Source organism: Phytophthora infestans, genomic scaffold (genome assembly GCF_000142945.1).
Source record: "Phytophthora infestans T30-4 supercont1.12 genomic scaffold, whole genome shotgun sequence".
NCBI classification, from domain to species: domain Eukaryota; phylum Oomycota; class Peronosporomycetes; order Peronosporales; family Peronosporaceae; genus Phytophthora; species Phytophthora infestans.
In genome coordinates, this window is record NW_003303747.1 from 2,104,309 (window position 1) to 2,116,025 (window position 11,717).

Genomic DNA, 11,717 nt, shown 5'->3' on the forward strand with positions numbered 1-11,717 from the left:
CATTTTGGAATCATCAATTAAGTATCAAATAAAAATACCGCCGTCAACAACAACAACAGCAAGGCGTCTTGCGACGCATGGTTATATTCAAAGGCTATAACCATAACAGGCACAGATTGGAGTGTCTAATGACTAATTCTGAATCAGCACAAAATGAACACACTTCAAGGCATAAAAAAATGCTACAGCTTGAATATTTTTATTAAATATTCAACGCTCGGCTAGTGTTAACCAATCCGGATGGAGAATATATTTTAACCAATCAAAACACATATCGTTATCTCATCGTGGAAAACCCCAGATAGCGATACCGGTACGCAAATATCGCAGAGATACACTCCTCGCCACATTAGATCACGCATCCACGTCGGTGGCTGTAGCTCACTCAATTGTTAGAGTTTGGGCGTACTATTTAGATATTTTTTTTGTTTCTATTATCGCACAGAATAGGCTAACGATTGCGATTTTGCAGGCTCCAATACAAACAATTGATTTTGGCACTGCGACACAATTATCACGCACGCCTTAGTATACTGAACTCAAGTAATATGTATCGTAATGATAGCGTCAAGCGAACATGAACGTATCAACATTGTACATGTATGGGGTGGGCGATAAGAGCAGAGAGCATTCCCAGGCTCGTGGGAACCACCACGGCTTCATATGGGCAACATGTTAGGTATATATATGCAGGTTAATGGGTGTATAATCTCATTCAGAGCCCCAGTGTCTGCCGAGCTGTCACCATTAGCCACAGTTGGCCCGCTCGTCGGTCACGACCTCCCACCCCATACAATGTTGATACGTTCATGTTCACTTGACACTATCATTACGATACATAGTACTCGAGTTCAGTATACTAAGGCGTGCGTGATAATTGTGTCGCAGTGCTAAAATCAATTGTTTGTATTGGAGCCCTGCAAAAGTTAGCACGTGTAGCCTATTCTGTGCGATAATAAGAGCAACATATCTAAATAGCACGCCCAAACTCTAAAAATTGAGTCAGCTACAGCCATCGACGATCTAACATACCTAAACAGCACGCCCAAACTCTAAAAATTGAGTCAGCTACAGCCACCGACGTGGGTTCGTGATCTAATGTGGCGCGGAGTGTAACGGTGAGCTCACTACATGTACTATCCGCTTATATTTTCGGACAGAGGAAGTAGTAAAAATAGTACATGTACGAGTACGCGCGAATGTTGCTGATGACTATGCCGAGTTTGAGGCCGTGCGATTTAACAGGCCACGAGTCTGTAGACGGCACTACAAAGTCTTTCCTGACATGGCAATGACCTGTCTTACGTTTGAATGTCTTCAATGCCGGGAAGACGCGATCGTTCCATTCCGTGAAGGAATGATCCCAGACAAACTCCACTTTTTTAATTCAGCCTCGTCTCGTACTCCGAATGTTATTGACAGTGCCTCCAGTGAGATGTAGCGCGTATGATTCTCTGTTGAACGGTGCCACGTAGAGCGCCTAAATATTTCTACGGTCTGGTTTGCAGCGGCCGACAACAACAACAGCATTTGTATGGGCGTACTTAGGTGGAATCCGACAGTACTATCAAATGACTTGAATTTGTAAGCATGCCGCTTTTATTTTCGGACACGGTTTAAACAGATGCCCCGCTTATATTTTCGGACAGAGGAAGTAGTAAAGATAGTACATGTACGAGTACGCGCAAATGTTGCTGATGACTATGCCGAGTTTGAGGCCGTGCGATTTAACAGGCCACGAGTCTGTAGACGGCACTACAAAGTCTTTCCTGACATGGCAATGACCTGTCTTACGTTTGAATGTCTTCAATGCCGGGAAGACGCGATCGTTCCATTCCGTGAAGGAATGATCCCAGACAAACTCCACTTTTTTAATTCAGCCTCGTCTCGTACTCCGAATGTTATTGACAGTGCCTCCTCCGACTCGGAGTCCGAGCGGCATTCCCGCAGCAGCTTTACTAAAGCTGCTTTAGGCCACGGCAGACAATCCGGCACCTGTGCACATCACAGTGTCCGAATTCCTGACGAAAGACCTGCAGCGTCGCTGCCAGCGACGGTAAAACACGTACCGGTACGTTCGCGCCAGTCACGATCGTACATAGTTGAGTCGTACAATAGCAGGAGTTGGTATCCGCCATCTCTTGGAGTCCAAGTTGGACGTCCCTTTGGATCCGTATCTAGAAGTCTCCTCGGTGGCGAATATTAAAGTCCCGCGGGCCGAGATAATACCCCCACAGTCTCTCAGGCCATTTAGCTTCTCCGCCACATGTATTGGCTGCGGTCGAAGTCAAAATCGAGCTCCTGTAGGTCTTGCGCGGCGAACTTTGGTGGTCAGTCTTCCTCTCAAGCGGCGACGCAGTCACTCCGCGTGTTTACCCAGTGGGTAACCGTGAGTATCTACAGGTCATTCGTCGTCATCCGTTGGGACGCCGAAGGAGATCGGCACCATCACGTGGTTGCGGAGTTTCAGGAACGCGCGCATGGAGGTTCACCGTATTAGTCCACAAACCGTGCGACACGGTGGCGCTCAATGGTACTGTACGTGATTGATGGCACGCGATACGCAGGAGACGCTTGCATTGCAGTGGAGAGGTTCTGACAGATAAGAGGTGGATCGGAGCAGGCAAAGGAGGATTCATTCGAAGTGAAAATCACCCGCTGAGCGCAGCACATTACGGCGTAATAAGAAAAAATGCCGGCGTAATTTACGCCGGCACCATTCAATCGCTCGACAAAGTGGCCTTTCACCAATTTGGAAGTCTATGTGACTTCCGCTTAAATACGAACAGAAATTCTCTTCTTCCTCATTCCAGAATTCGCCGGTCGGAGGAAAGATGAAGCTTTTCTGTGCGATTGTTGGTGTGGCGGGTAGCGTTTTCTCCGTGCAAGTGGACGAGAGCGACTCAGTGGATGACCTGAAGAAGGCGATCAAGGATCAGAGCGATGGGTTAATCACGGATCCTTGGCCGAAGCTGCAGCTCTTCCTGGCGAAGAAGGAGAAAGGCGACGGGGCGTGGCTGGCGGAGAAAGACGTGATGGAAGGTGTTAGCGACACGAGTGAGTTGAAGCCACTGGGAGTGGCGCGAGCGAGGCTACGGCTTGTGAATTTGTCGGATACGGAAGTTGGCGGAGTGGATGGAGGAGAAGAAGCAGAAGGGGGAGGCCCTGTGAACGTGCTGGTGGTGGTACAAAGTCATGTTGGCGTTGACATTGGCGAAACCGGTTTCAGAGCGGTGAAATATAAGCGTACGTACTCTCACCCTATTTGGAGACGCTGTTGCTAATTTATCTTCAGAGCAGGGTACAGACGATGGATCATCAACGTACAATGCTTCGTACCTGTCATTTTGGCGATCATTACAATCATTGTTTTGGCCTTTGGAGAAAATCCAACAGACGAAAAAGGATGTCTAATCGCTCCTGGCCGATCGCGTATCGTGTGCTGGATGATTGGTGTTGTCATTGCGCTAGGGGTGAGTCTGTCATTTTCGCAATATTGGAAAGCAACGCTCAACGACATGATCGATGAAGCGAAGAACGTTACACCGTTACAAGCTCAACAGCGAACAATGACCTATCATGCAGCTGAGGTTCAGCAGCAAGAATTGGTCGAGCAGGCTTCTACCGCTGGACTTCAGCGACAAAATTTGACCGAGCTATCTTCACTACTTCCCGCTGATGAAGCTCACCGACAAACTCAACCACAACAAGGCTCACGTAGCACAAGAACAAAAGAAGTAATGATAATGTTATTGAGTCGTGCAACTTTTAATTCTTTGCTATTTGACCTGATAATAAAGTAAGTAATATACAAGGATGGCGTACTCACCTGAGCAATACCAAGCTCACTAGGAGCGCATCAATGCGGCGCAAAAGAGCTACTACCAGCACACGCGCGAAGCACATAAGAATAGAGAGCACATTCGTGCCTGCAAATCAAAGCAACAACGAACTTAGCACTGAAACCGAGCTTACCTATTTAATAATTGATTGTTTTAGCGAATGGGATGGACACACTTGAAAGCCCTACCCCAATAGCATTCATACGAGTGAAACTCGTTAGAAGGGTATGGCAATTAATTAATTTCGGAAACTCTTGATGGCTACGATACTAGAGGGTTGGGCTTGTAGTACTGCTGCGCAGCGCTAGTAGCAAAGCCAAAGGCTTCGCACCTCCCTTACCGCGCTACTTTTAATGAAAACTTACACATTTGCAGTTATTTCCAATCAGCCGTGAGGGATTCGTTGTCCTGAGTGTTTTTTTCTTCTTGCTGCTTTACATTTTGCAGATTTGAACACCTTATTTTCAAAACTGGACTCGATCACTTGTAAATCGGTTGAATTTTACCGTAAGTTAACAATCATATACAGATAAGATACATTACCACACTAAACTCCAGCACATCCATAATTTGTAAATCTGTTTAAGAAGTTAATACGATTTGAGTGAGGTTATCATTTTCTATCACCGGAAAGATTGTTTCTTTCAAAAGCTCACAACCACAATTTCTCAGCGAGCTCACCAGCTGCGGCGACCACCGCCCGAGGGCACTATATTTCGTCGCCGCGGCGTTGAGTGAGCTGCTGCGGTTATCTTTGCTCTACCTACATGATACTCTACTCTTCTGCTCGTCTACTTATTGTCCACTTATTTACTTATCTCCGCTCTGCTCGGGGAAGTTTTGGGCCGGTCGAGTCCACCACTACCGTAGTGACGCCCGCGGCGGCTGGCCTAATACGGTCTAACGACACATACGAGCGGACTTATCACTTCGCGAAAAATACAGAGCGCTCCAAAATCACCATGTCCAGGATCCTCAGAGTCTCGATGCTGCGTCAAGTGGCAGCAGCAAGGCATTGAAACCACTGCAGCTTCTACCGAACAAGGGCTAGAGGTGGACGGATAATGCCGCTGTGGAACTCGACAGCTTTGTTTACAGACCTCTTTATAGCTATTAAGATCTACAAATACGATAATAGTGATATTCTTGCACAACACCTAGCCGTGTAAGAAACACTGAAAAAGTAAATTTTCGAAAAACAAACATCTCCAAGCATTTGTAAAGTAAGCAATATTTTCTTTCGTACACCAAGTTTCTATAAGTTTATACCCATACCAAACCTTATAAGTGAAACCTGTGAAGCTCAAATTGGTAGAAAAATAAAACTTTCTCATTTGAAATTTGTATCGAATCGATACCTAAAATTGGTGTGCTCACACTAGGACGTCTATGACTACGCTGGGAATACGAAATATTTTTTGATAGTATTATTTTTGAGTAGATTGTGTTTTGGTCGCAGCTAAAACTGAGTTTTGTGGACAAAATTGAGTTTTGGCCGGTTAAATCCTTTGAGTGCTCGCAACCACTAGTAGATAGACTGACGAAAAACTCTTCAAGCTGGCTTGGTAGTTCTTTTGAGTGCACGCAACCACTGGTAGATAGACTGACGAAAACCCCTTCAAGCTGGCTTGGGCTTCTCGTTGTGGACATCAGGTGTACCATTCATGCAGTCCGATTTCGTAATAGCAGCAGAATCTCTCTTCGATTTTTTTTCTGGAAGCCACGGGGGAACTTGGAGTGGTCTCTACTTTGACAACATCAGAATCGTTTTCTGATTGGCCAGGTAAATCCGTGTCACGTATCCAACGAATTAAGTAGTCTATCCGTCACAACTCCATTTTCACGAATACTTTCATCGTTAAAGACGAATGCTCCGGGGTGGCCAGCTCAGCAATAGTAGTACACTAACGCTAACCTCGGATCGGAAGAGAAATTCTATCCCGATGCCATCAATTCAATTTCTTCCTCCGAAATGTTGCTTTTCTGAAGAATTGATTCTGCCAACAGTTTCAAGCGATCATCGGTACTTAAGCCATTGTCTGCAGCACACTCCTCATGTTTCGATTCAGAAGCAACGCTGTCGGCGTTGTATTTCGCCGCACGATAACGCCGCATATATCCTGCTCGTTTTCGCTCCCTTTCACGTGCTCTGATTGAGTCTGGCGTTGATCTAGCCTTTGTCGCCCGATATTCACGCATATAAGCTGCCTTACGCTGCTGCTTCCTTTCAGCTGGGTCTCCTCTCGGTTGATCGTCATCAAACGAAGATCTAGGTCGCGTCACCATTGTGGCAAAAACAATAAGACACGACAGTTCAACGAAATCTGATCAGTTTACGTCATTTACAGTCAGTCGATCAACTGAATCTGATTTTTTGGGACAGAGCTGTCAATAGGGATGGCTGGTAGTGAAAGAGAACAATTTTAATGTGACCCGTAAGATTTTTCCAAGTGCGGAATTTCACAGCAATTTTACAGCTCATCAGTGCGTAGCTGACGGTTTAACCTCACCAAACTGCTGGTGGTCTGTAGCTTCAGAATGCGAAAGTGCTTCTTTCTATAGTTCAATCAAAATAACAGGTCACGTTAGCCAGGACGGCCACATCAAGCGGTCTGTTGACCTACCTGTCCAACAAAGGTACTTCTATACACGAGGCACATGATGTTGAAGCGACTGGCGTGGGTGAATTCCTGTTTCTAATGAGCTTCCACCGCGACTTCACTGGCACGTTTAGCCTATAAATCCACACAATCAGTACCTCAAACCTGTCAAAATTAAGGACCGCTGACTCACCTTGGAAAAATCGTTAAATGCTGAAGCGACTGACGAGCTTCCACCGCGACTTCACTGGCACGTTTCACCTATAAACCCACACAACCAGTACCTCAAACCTGTCAAAATTAAGGACCGCTGACTCACCTTGGAAAAAACGTTAATCGCCGATTAACAGCGTGACGTCCTGGCTTTCAGAAGCTGTTGTCTGCCGGCGTGTTATGATATTCACTGTTGTGTGTTGACTTGAATGTCGTACGAATGTTGACAGAGGTTACGTTACGCAGTACCGTAGAATTAACCCGTTGGGGGCTGTCCATACCTCCTTAGGTATTCCCAGTATAATCTCGAATTAACCCCTATTGGGTTGTACGTACTACTACTCGTAGCACTACCAGGATAAAGTCAATCCTGATACAAAATCTCGAAAATATAAAGTCATTTCACGAAGAAAAATATAGCGAACGATATATAAAACGGCATACGAGCTTAAAGGTCTAAAGCGATTAAATATCCGAGCGATTAAATGGGGAAACAGCTACCGAGTTAAGGTTAGCGGTAGGACCGGTACGACGATGTATGTAAGAAACTTATCGTGCCTCAGAAACGTAGAGCTTGTAGCGAAGCTGTACAAGATCAGTCTCAAGCGACTAGTGAAGAACTTATCCCCAGACTATAAGACTGAACCTCACTATCGCTTTTACAAGGGCAACCACATGGAATCACACCTATACGAAGGAATCCACCGTAATAAGCTCTATAACAAGCTTGAAAACGTTTTTGAGAGTCAGACAAATGCTTCCAAAGTCAACATTGCCCTCGGCTATGACCTTGTTAGCAAAGCAGATCATTCTGATTCGAGATACTTCCACTCAAATCTCAGTAATACCTCTACGTTCAACCCACATGTTGCTATTAACAGCAGAAGTGATGTTCGTATAGTAATTTAGGAGATTCGGTCCATGGAGCTGGAGAAGGCTATGAAATCACGTAAAGCAGGACGAGGCGTGCGACTCGTTATTACCCGACATGAAATCAAGAAAGACTACAAGCGAGCTCAAGGTGGATCCATCTGGAGCAAAAAATAAATCGGGATTATCGTCAGCATTCAAATTTGTGAGAGACAGTGGATTACTGTCGAAAGCAGCGGACGCAGCAGTGCCTGCTTTGGCGACAATCTTGGGAGCCCTATTCCAGTCAGAGCAGCAATTAAGGCTATGACAGGTGTTGGTATTTACGATAGTAATGAGCAAGTCCCAGATGAAGGGGGTCGTATTTTCGTAGTTGACGTGAAGAAAGCAGCTGCGTATGCGCTTAGATATGCAAAACGCAAGGGTGTCCTTACAGATGCAGTCGATGTCGGGGGAAACTATCTTCTTAGTAAAGCAACAAAACCTGAACATGAAACGCTTATTAAAGCAGTACGAGGGGAAGCCAGACGACGCTACAGGCTAGGCATTCAAAAGCGGAAGAAACTAATAAAGGGTTCTCAAGAAGTAAAGGATCGAATAGCTGCTCTCCGTGCTAAGCGTAAGAAACCGATGGTAGCTGGCTCTTTTCGATTAAATTAATTCCGCCCTATTGTATTTTTAAGAAAATCAACTCGATACTGAAGTGTCTCTGAATTGAACCTTTTGATCATTCTGGTTATACATGGAGATAGTGATCGAAGATCTAGATCCGTCGAAGCAGTTCATCCAAGCATGTTGACTCGGTTTGTAGGATATCAGCTGTCCTACTTGAGCATCGCCTCTATCAAAAGCGCTTAGAATATCGCCCGAAGCTACGTATTGATTCTTAATGATATCACAGCGTACAACATAGCTCGAACTCGGGTGAATCTGAGGAATAGTATTTGAGAGTTGTGCAGATGATATTATAGTAGGTGCGGCAGGGTAAGTACCACTAGTCAACCCAACTACCTTGCCAAACGCAGCATTATCGATAATAACACGAGGGACTCGAGTCGTAGTTGGTAATCTCGTTCCTCCAGAGCTATATAAACCAGTAGTAGATCGAGTGTATCCAGGCGGGAGCGATGCTGGCGTAGCACTGAAATCAAATTGAGCAGCGAAATACGCTATTTTCGGTTAGTTGAATATAAAACACATTGTTATCAGTAGAATTGATTAGAAAATGTCACGAAGTAGCGAGGAAGCGTAGGAGCGTAGACGGCGAGTACGGCGCCGTAGACAGTTGTAGGGGAGGAGAGGAGTTGCTGCTCGAAAGCAAATTGAGAAGTGATGAATCAGTTAGAGTTGGCGGCGGCAAGCTAGTAGCTGCCGCACAACCAGTAGTTCTTAACGACCGGATATTCACGCACGTATCCAGGTCCATCCTAAAACCTATCTTTCTCAAATTCTGATTTTCTCTGTAACTACCAATGGAAACCTATGAATCCTAATTCTTGTATTGGTCGGAAATTTCGCACAGCGTCCCATAATTACAATTTCTGGTTGGAAGCTTGATTGTTGCAAATCCATGGGATTTTGGTTGTAGTTTGATGTAAAGACACGCAATCTTAAGTTTACGCTGATCAGAATAATCTGACCAGCTGAACTCAAATAATTGACGTGGCTCAGCCACTGGCTGGTCACTGTCATGCTACAGGCCAGTGACCACCACGTCACAGAAAAGGTCCTGCGTTTACGAGAGCTATCTGAATACTTCGATTGATATCTGCATACGAGTATAAGCCATCCGATAGTGTTATAGAGATAGTGGATATTGTAGCTGCGGTCGGTCCTTCGATCTTGAACGAATTGTTCCAGAACTGAGTCGCAGGATGTTATACTCTGAGTTGTACATAGAAATCGACTGCACCGCGCAGGCAACATCCTTAACATATGCTGCCGACCCCGGAAAACTATACTTCCATGTCGAGTTGTATCCATCTTGGACAAGATTGGTTGAATCAAGCTTAAAAAACAAAGCCATATTACTAGTGTATATTGATTCAATCAGAATATTTTCAATTTATTCCGAAAGGATTGTAATAGGGCGATCGAAGCTGTACCGAAGCTGACCTTTAACCGAATCCACAAATAATTTACTTTCCGTGGCTTTGTTGTAGTAGTATACGATACTACGTTCATCAGCCCCCGGTATATTGAAGTCCTTCACAACCATGACCAAATCACGCTTGGAATTAGCTTTTAGAATAGATACATACTCTGCATTCAATATAATCATGTTGTCAGTGGCGAAGTAGCTATGACTAAGGAAAAAGGTACTCAATTTGAAATGGCAGCCACGAGTAAAGTAGTGAGAAAACAGATTCTTCTGAAGTAGTTTGTCGCTGCTGTAGTCATCAATGATAACAAGTTCAGGTTTATTTGAGCTCATCGGGGTCCTACAAACTTGATCTACGCTTGGGGGCGCATCAAGGTCAGTAAAAGTAATAAATCCGTCAAGTTTGTCGCGAAGGTACTCGTACATCTCCTGATGGGGATTTCTTGTGATGATAGTTAAATGTGCGAACACACGAGGGTAATGTTAAAGAATAAACATAGATTATTTTTACAGCTAGAAGACGAGTAATCTACGGTACCGGATCTGTTCTCCGAAGTGCTCAACAATGGACTTTTGATATGGATTGATGACCTTCTGGGCAACAATGACACTGATGAGGGCCTGTTAGCCTTACTAAAGAGGTGCCCCCTAAAGTTGAATCATAACAAGTGCTTGTTCTACTTGCGGGAAGCACTGTGGTGCGGTCGCATTCTGTCCGGTGACGGCGTGCGACACGATCCAGCTAGCGTGGAGGCGCTGACGAACCTTCAGCCGCCCACCACAGGCCAAGAGCTACAACAGTTCGTTTGTGCTCCGAACTGGATGCGAACGTCACTCCGCGCATATAATAAACTGATCGACCCACCGCTGAAGTTTATGGAGAAAGTGTATGAAAAAGCAGGCGGTCGCAAGAAGACTCAGATCCGAAAGGTGCTGTTGAGTGACGTTGGTTGGAGACCAGAACAAGAAGCCTGTTTACGTCGTTGCAAAGCAGCACTGCAACATGGGCTGCAGCTAGCGCACCCCGACCCAACAAAGAGACTCTATGTATGTATACTGACCCTAGTGATGAGCGCTGGGGCGCTGCAATAACTCACGTTTCGCAGGATCATGCCATGAGACCGCTAAGTGAGCAAGATCATTAGCCACTGTTGATGCTCAGCGGGGCTTTCAGTGGTTCATAGAAGCGGTGGGCCATTGTGGAGAAAGAGGCCTATAGCAGACTATCTGCTGCATCGACCGGATGGTTTCTCCCTGTACACCGACCACCACAACCAACGTTACATTTTCGATCCCCACAGTGTATCCAAGTCTGTGCCGCGTGTGGTGTAGTAGAACACACAAATATCGTCACATTTGGATTCCTTACACAAACCACAACGAATCGCCGAGTTAGGTCGGCGGTTGTATGGCCTGCGCAGAGGATGGTCCCCTCGCGATTCGTTCCATGATGAAGCGTGGCTCGCTTCCAATCGGTTCCGCCTAACTAAGTCAGAGCACTTCCGAGGCTCCGCCGAGTTTGGTTCGGCTGAGCTCGTTCACAAACCCTGTGCCATCATCCAAAGGATGGACGACGGCGCGCGAGCGCTTTTACAGGTCATCGAGCGCAGAGGCTGCTCAGCTAGAAGTGTTACGGCGCCCGGGCTATCCGACGTACCGACCCGCTGAGTATGCGGGACTTTCTTTTGCGCGTAGCGAGACTTTGTCCTACCCGGACCGACCTAATCTCTTGGCGCTACCAGTCAATACCCTACAAACTATGCCTCTCGGGTATCAACGTCAGGCATAATCCAGCCCTACGCAGGGACTTACCGGAAAAGTGAACACGTGTCTTGGACTAGGCAAATTATGCTCTGTTATCTTCTGGGAGCCTTTTCGGCTCCCCCTATTTAATCCTATGCTTCTCATACATATATCTAGTGAAATGTAGTCGTTTCGGATCTCTACCGAGCATTACGCTGGGTTCAGGCTACCGCTGAGCTCAGCGGCTATCCGGATAGCATCACCCGGACAGATCGCTGAGTATTTACCGTGATCATTTGTTCCTAAGCTCTGGGTTATCAGACCGAGCCGATTCTTGATCTTAATTAG

General features: G+C 45.8%; 2 protein-coding genes across 2 annotated transcripts; one reads left to right on the forward strand and one right to left on the reverse strand.

Moving 5' to 3' along the window:
* Nucleotides 1-2,834: 2,834 nt before the first annotated feature.
* PITG_08070 (Crinkler (CRN) family protein) lies at nucleotides 2,835-3,284 on the forward strand (the record flags this gene model as incomplete). Its single annotated transcript, XM_002904205.1, has 1 exon — nucleotides 2,835-3,284. One exon carries the CDS (start codon nucleotides 2,835-2,837, stop codon nucleotides 3,282-3,284), a length of 450 nt encoding a protein of 149 aa, XP_002904251.1.
* Nucleotides 3,285-9,590: 6,306 nt separating this feature from the next.
* On the reverse strand, nucleotides 9,591-10,052 carry PITG_08071 (uncharacterized protein; the record flags this gene model as incomplete). The annotated part of the gene is made up of 1 exon (XM_002904206.1): nucleotides 9,591-10,052. One exon carries the CDS (start codon nucleotides 10,050-10,052, stop codon nucleotides 9,591-9,593), a length of 462 nt encoding a protein of 153 aa, XP_002904252.1.
* Nucleotides 10,053-11,717: the final 1,665 nt, after the last annotated feature.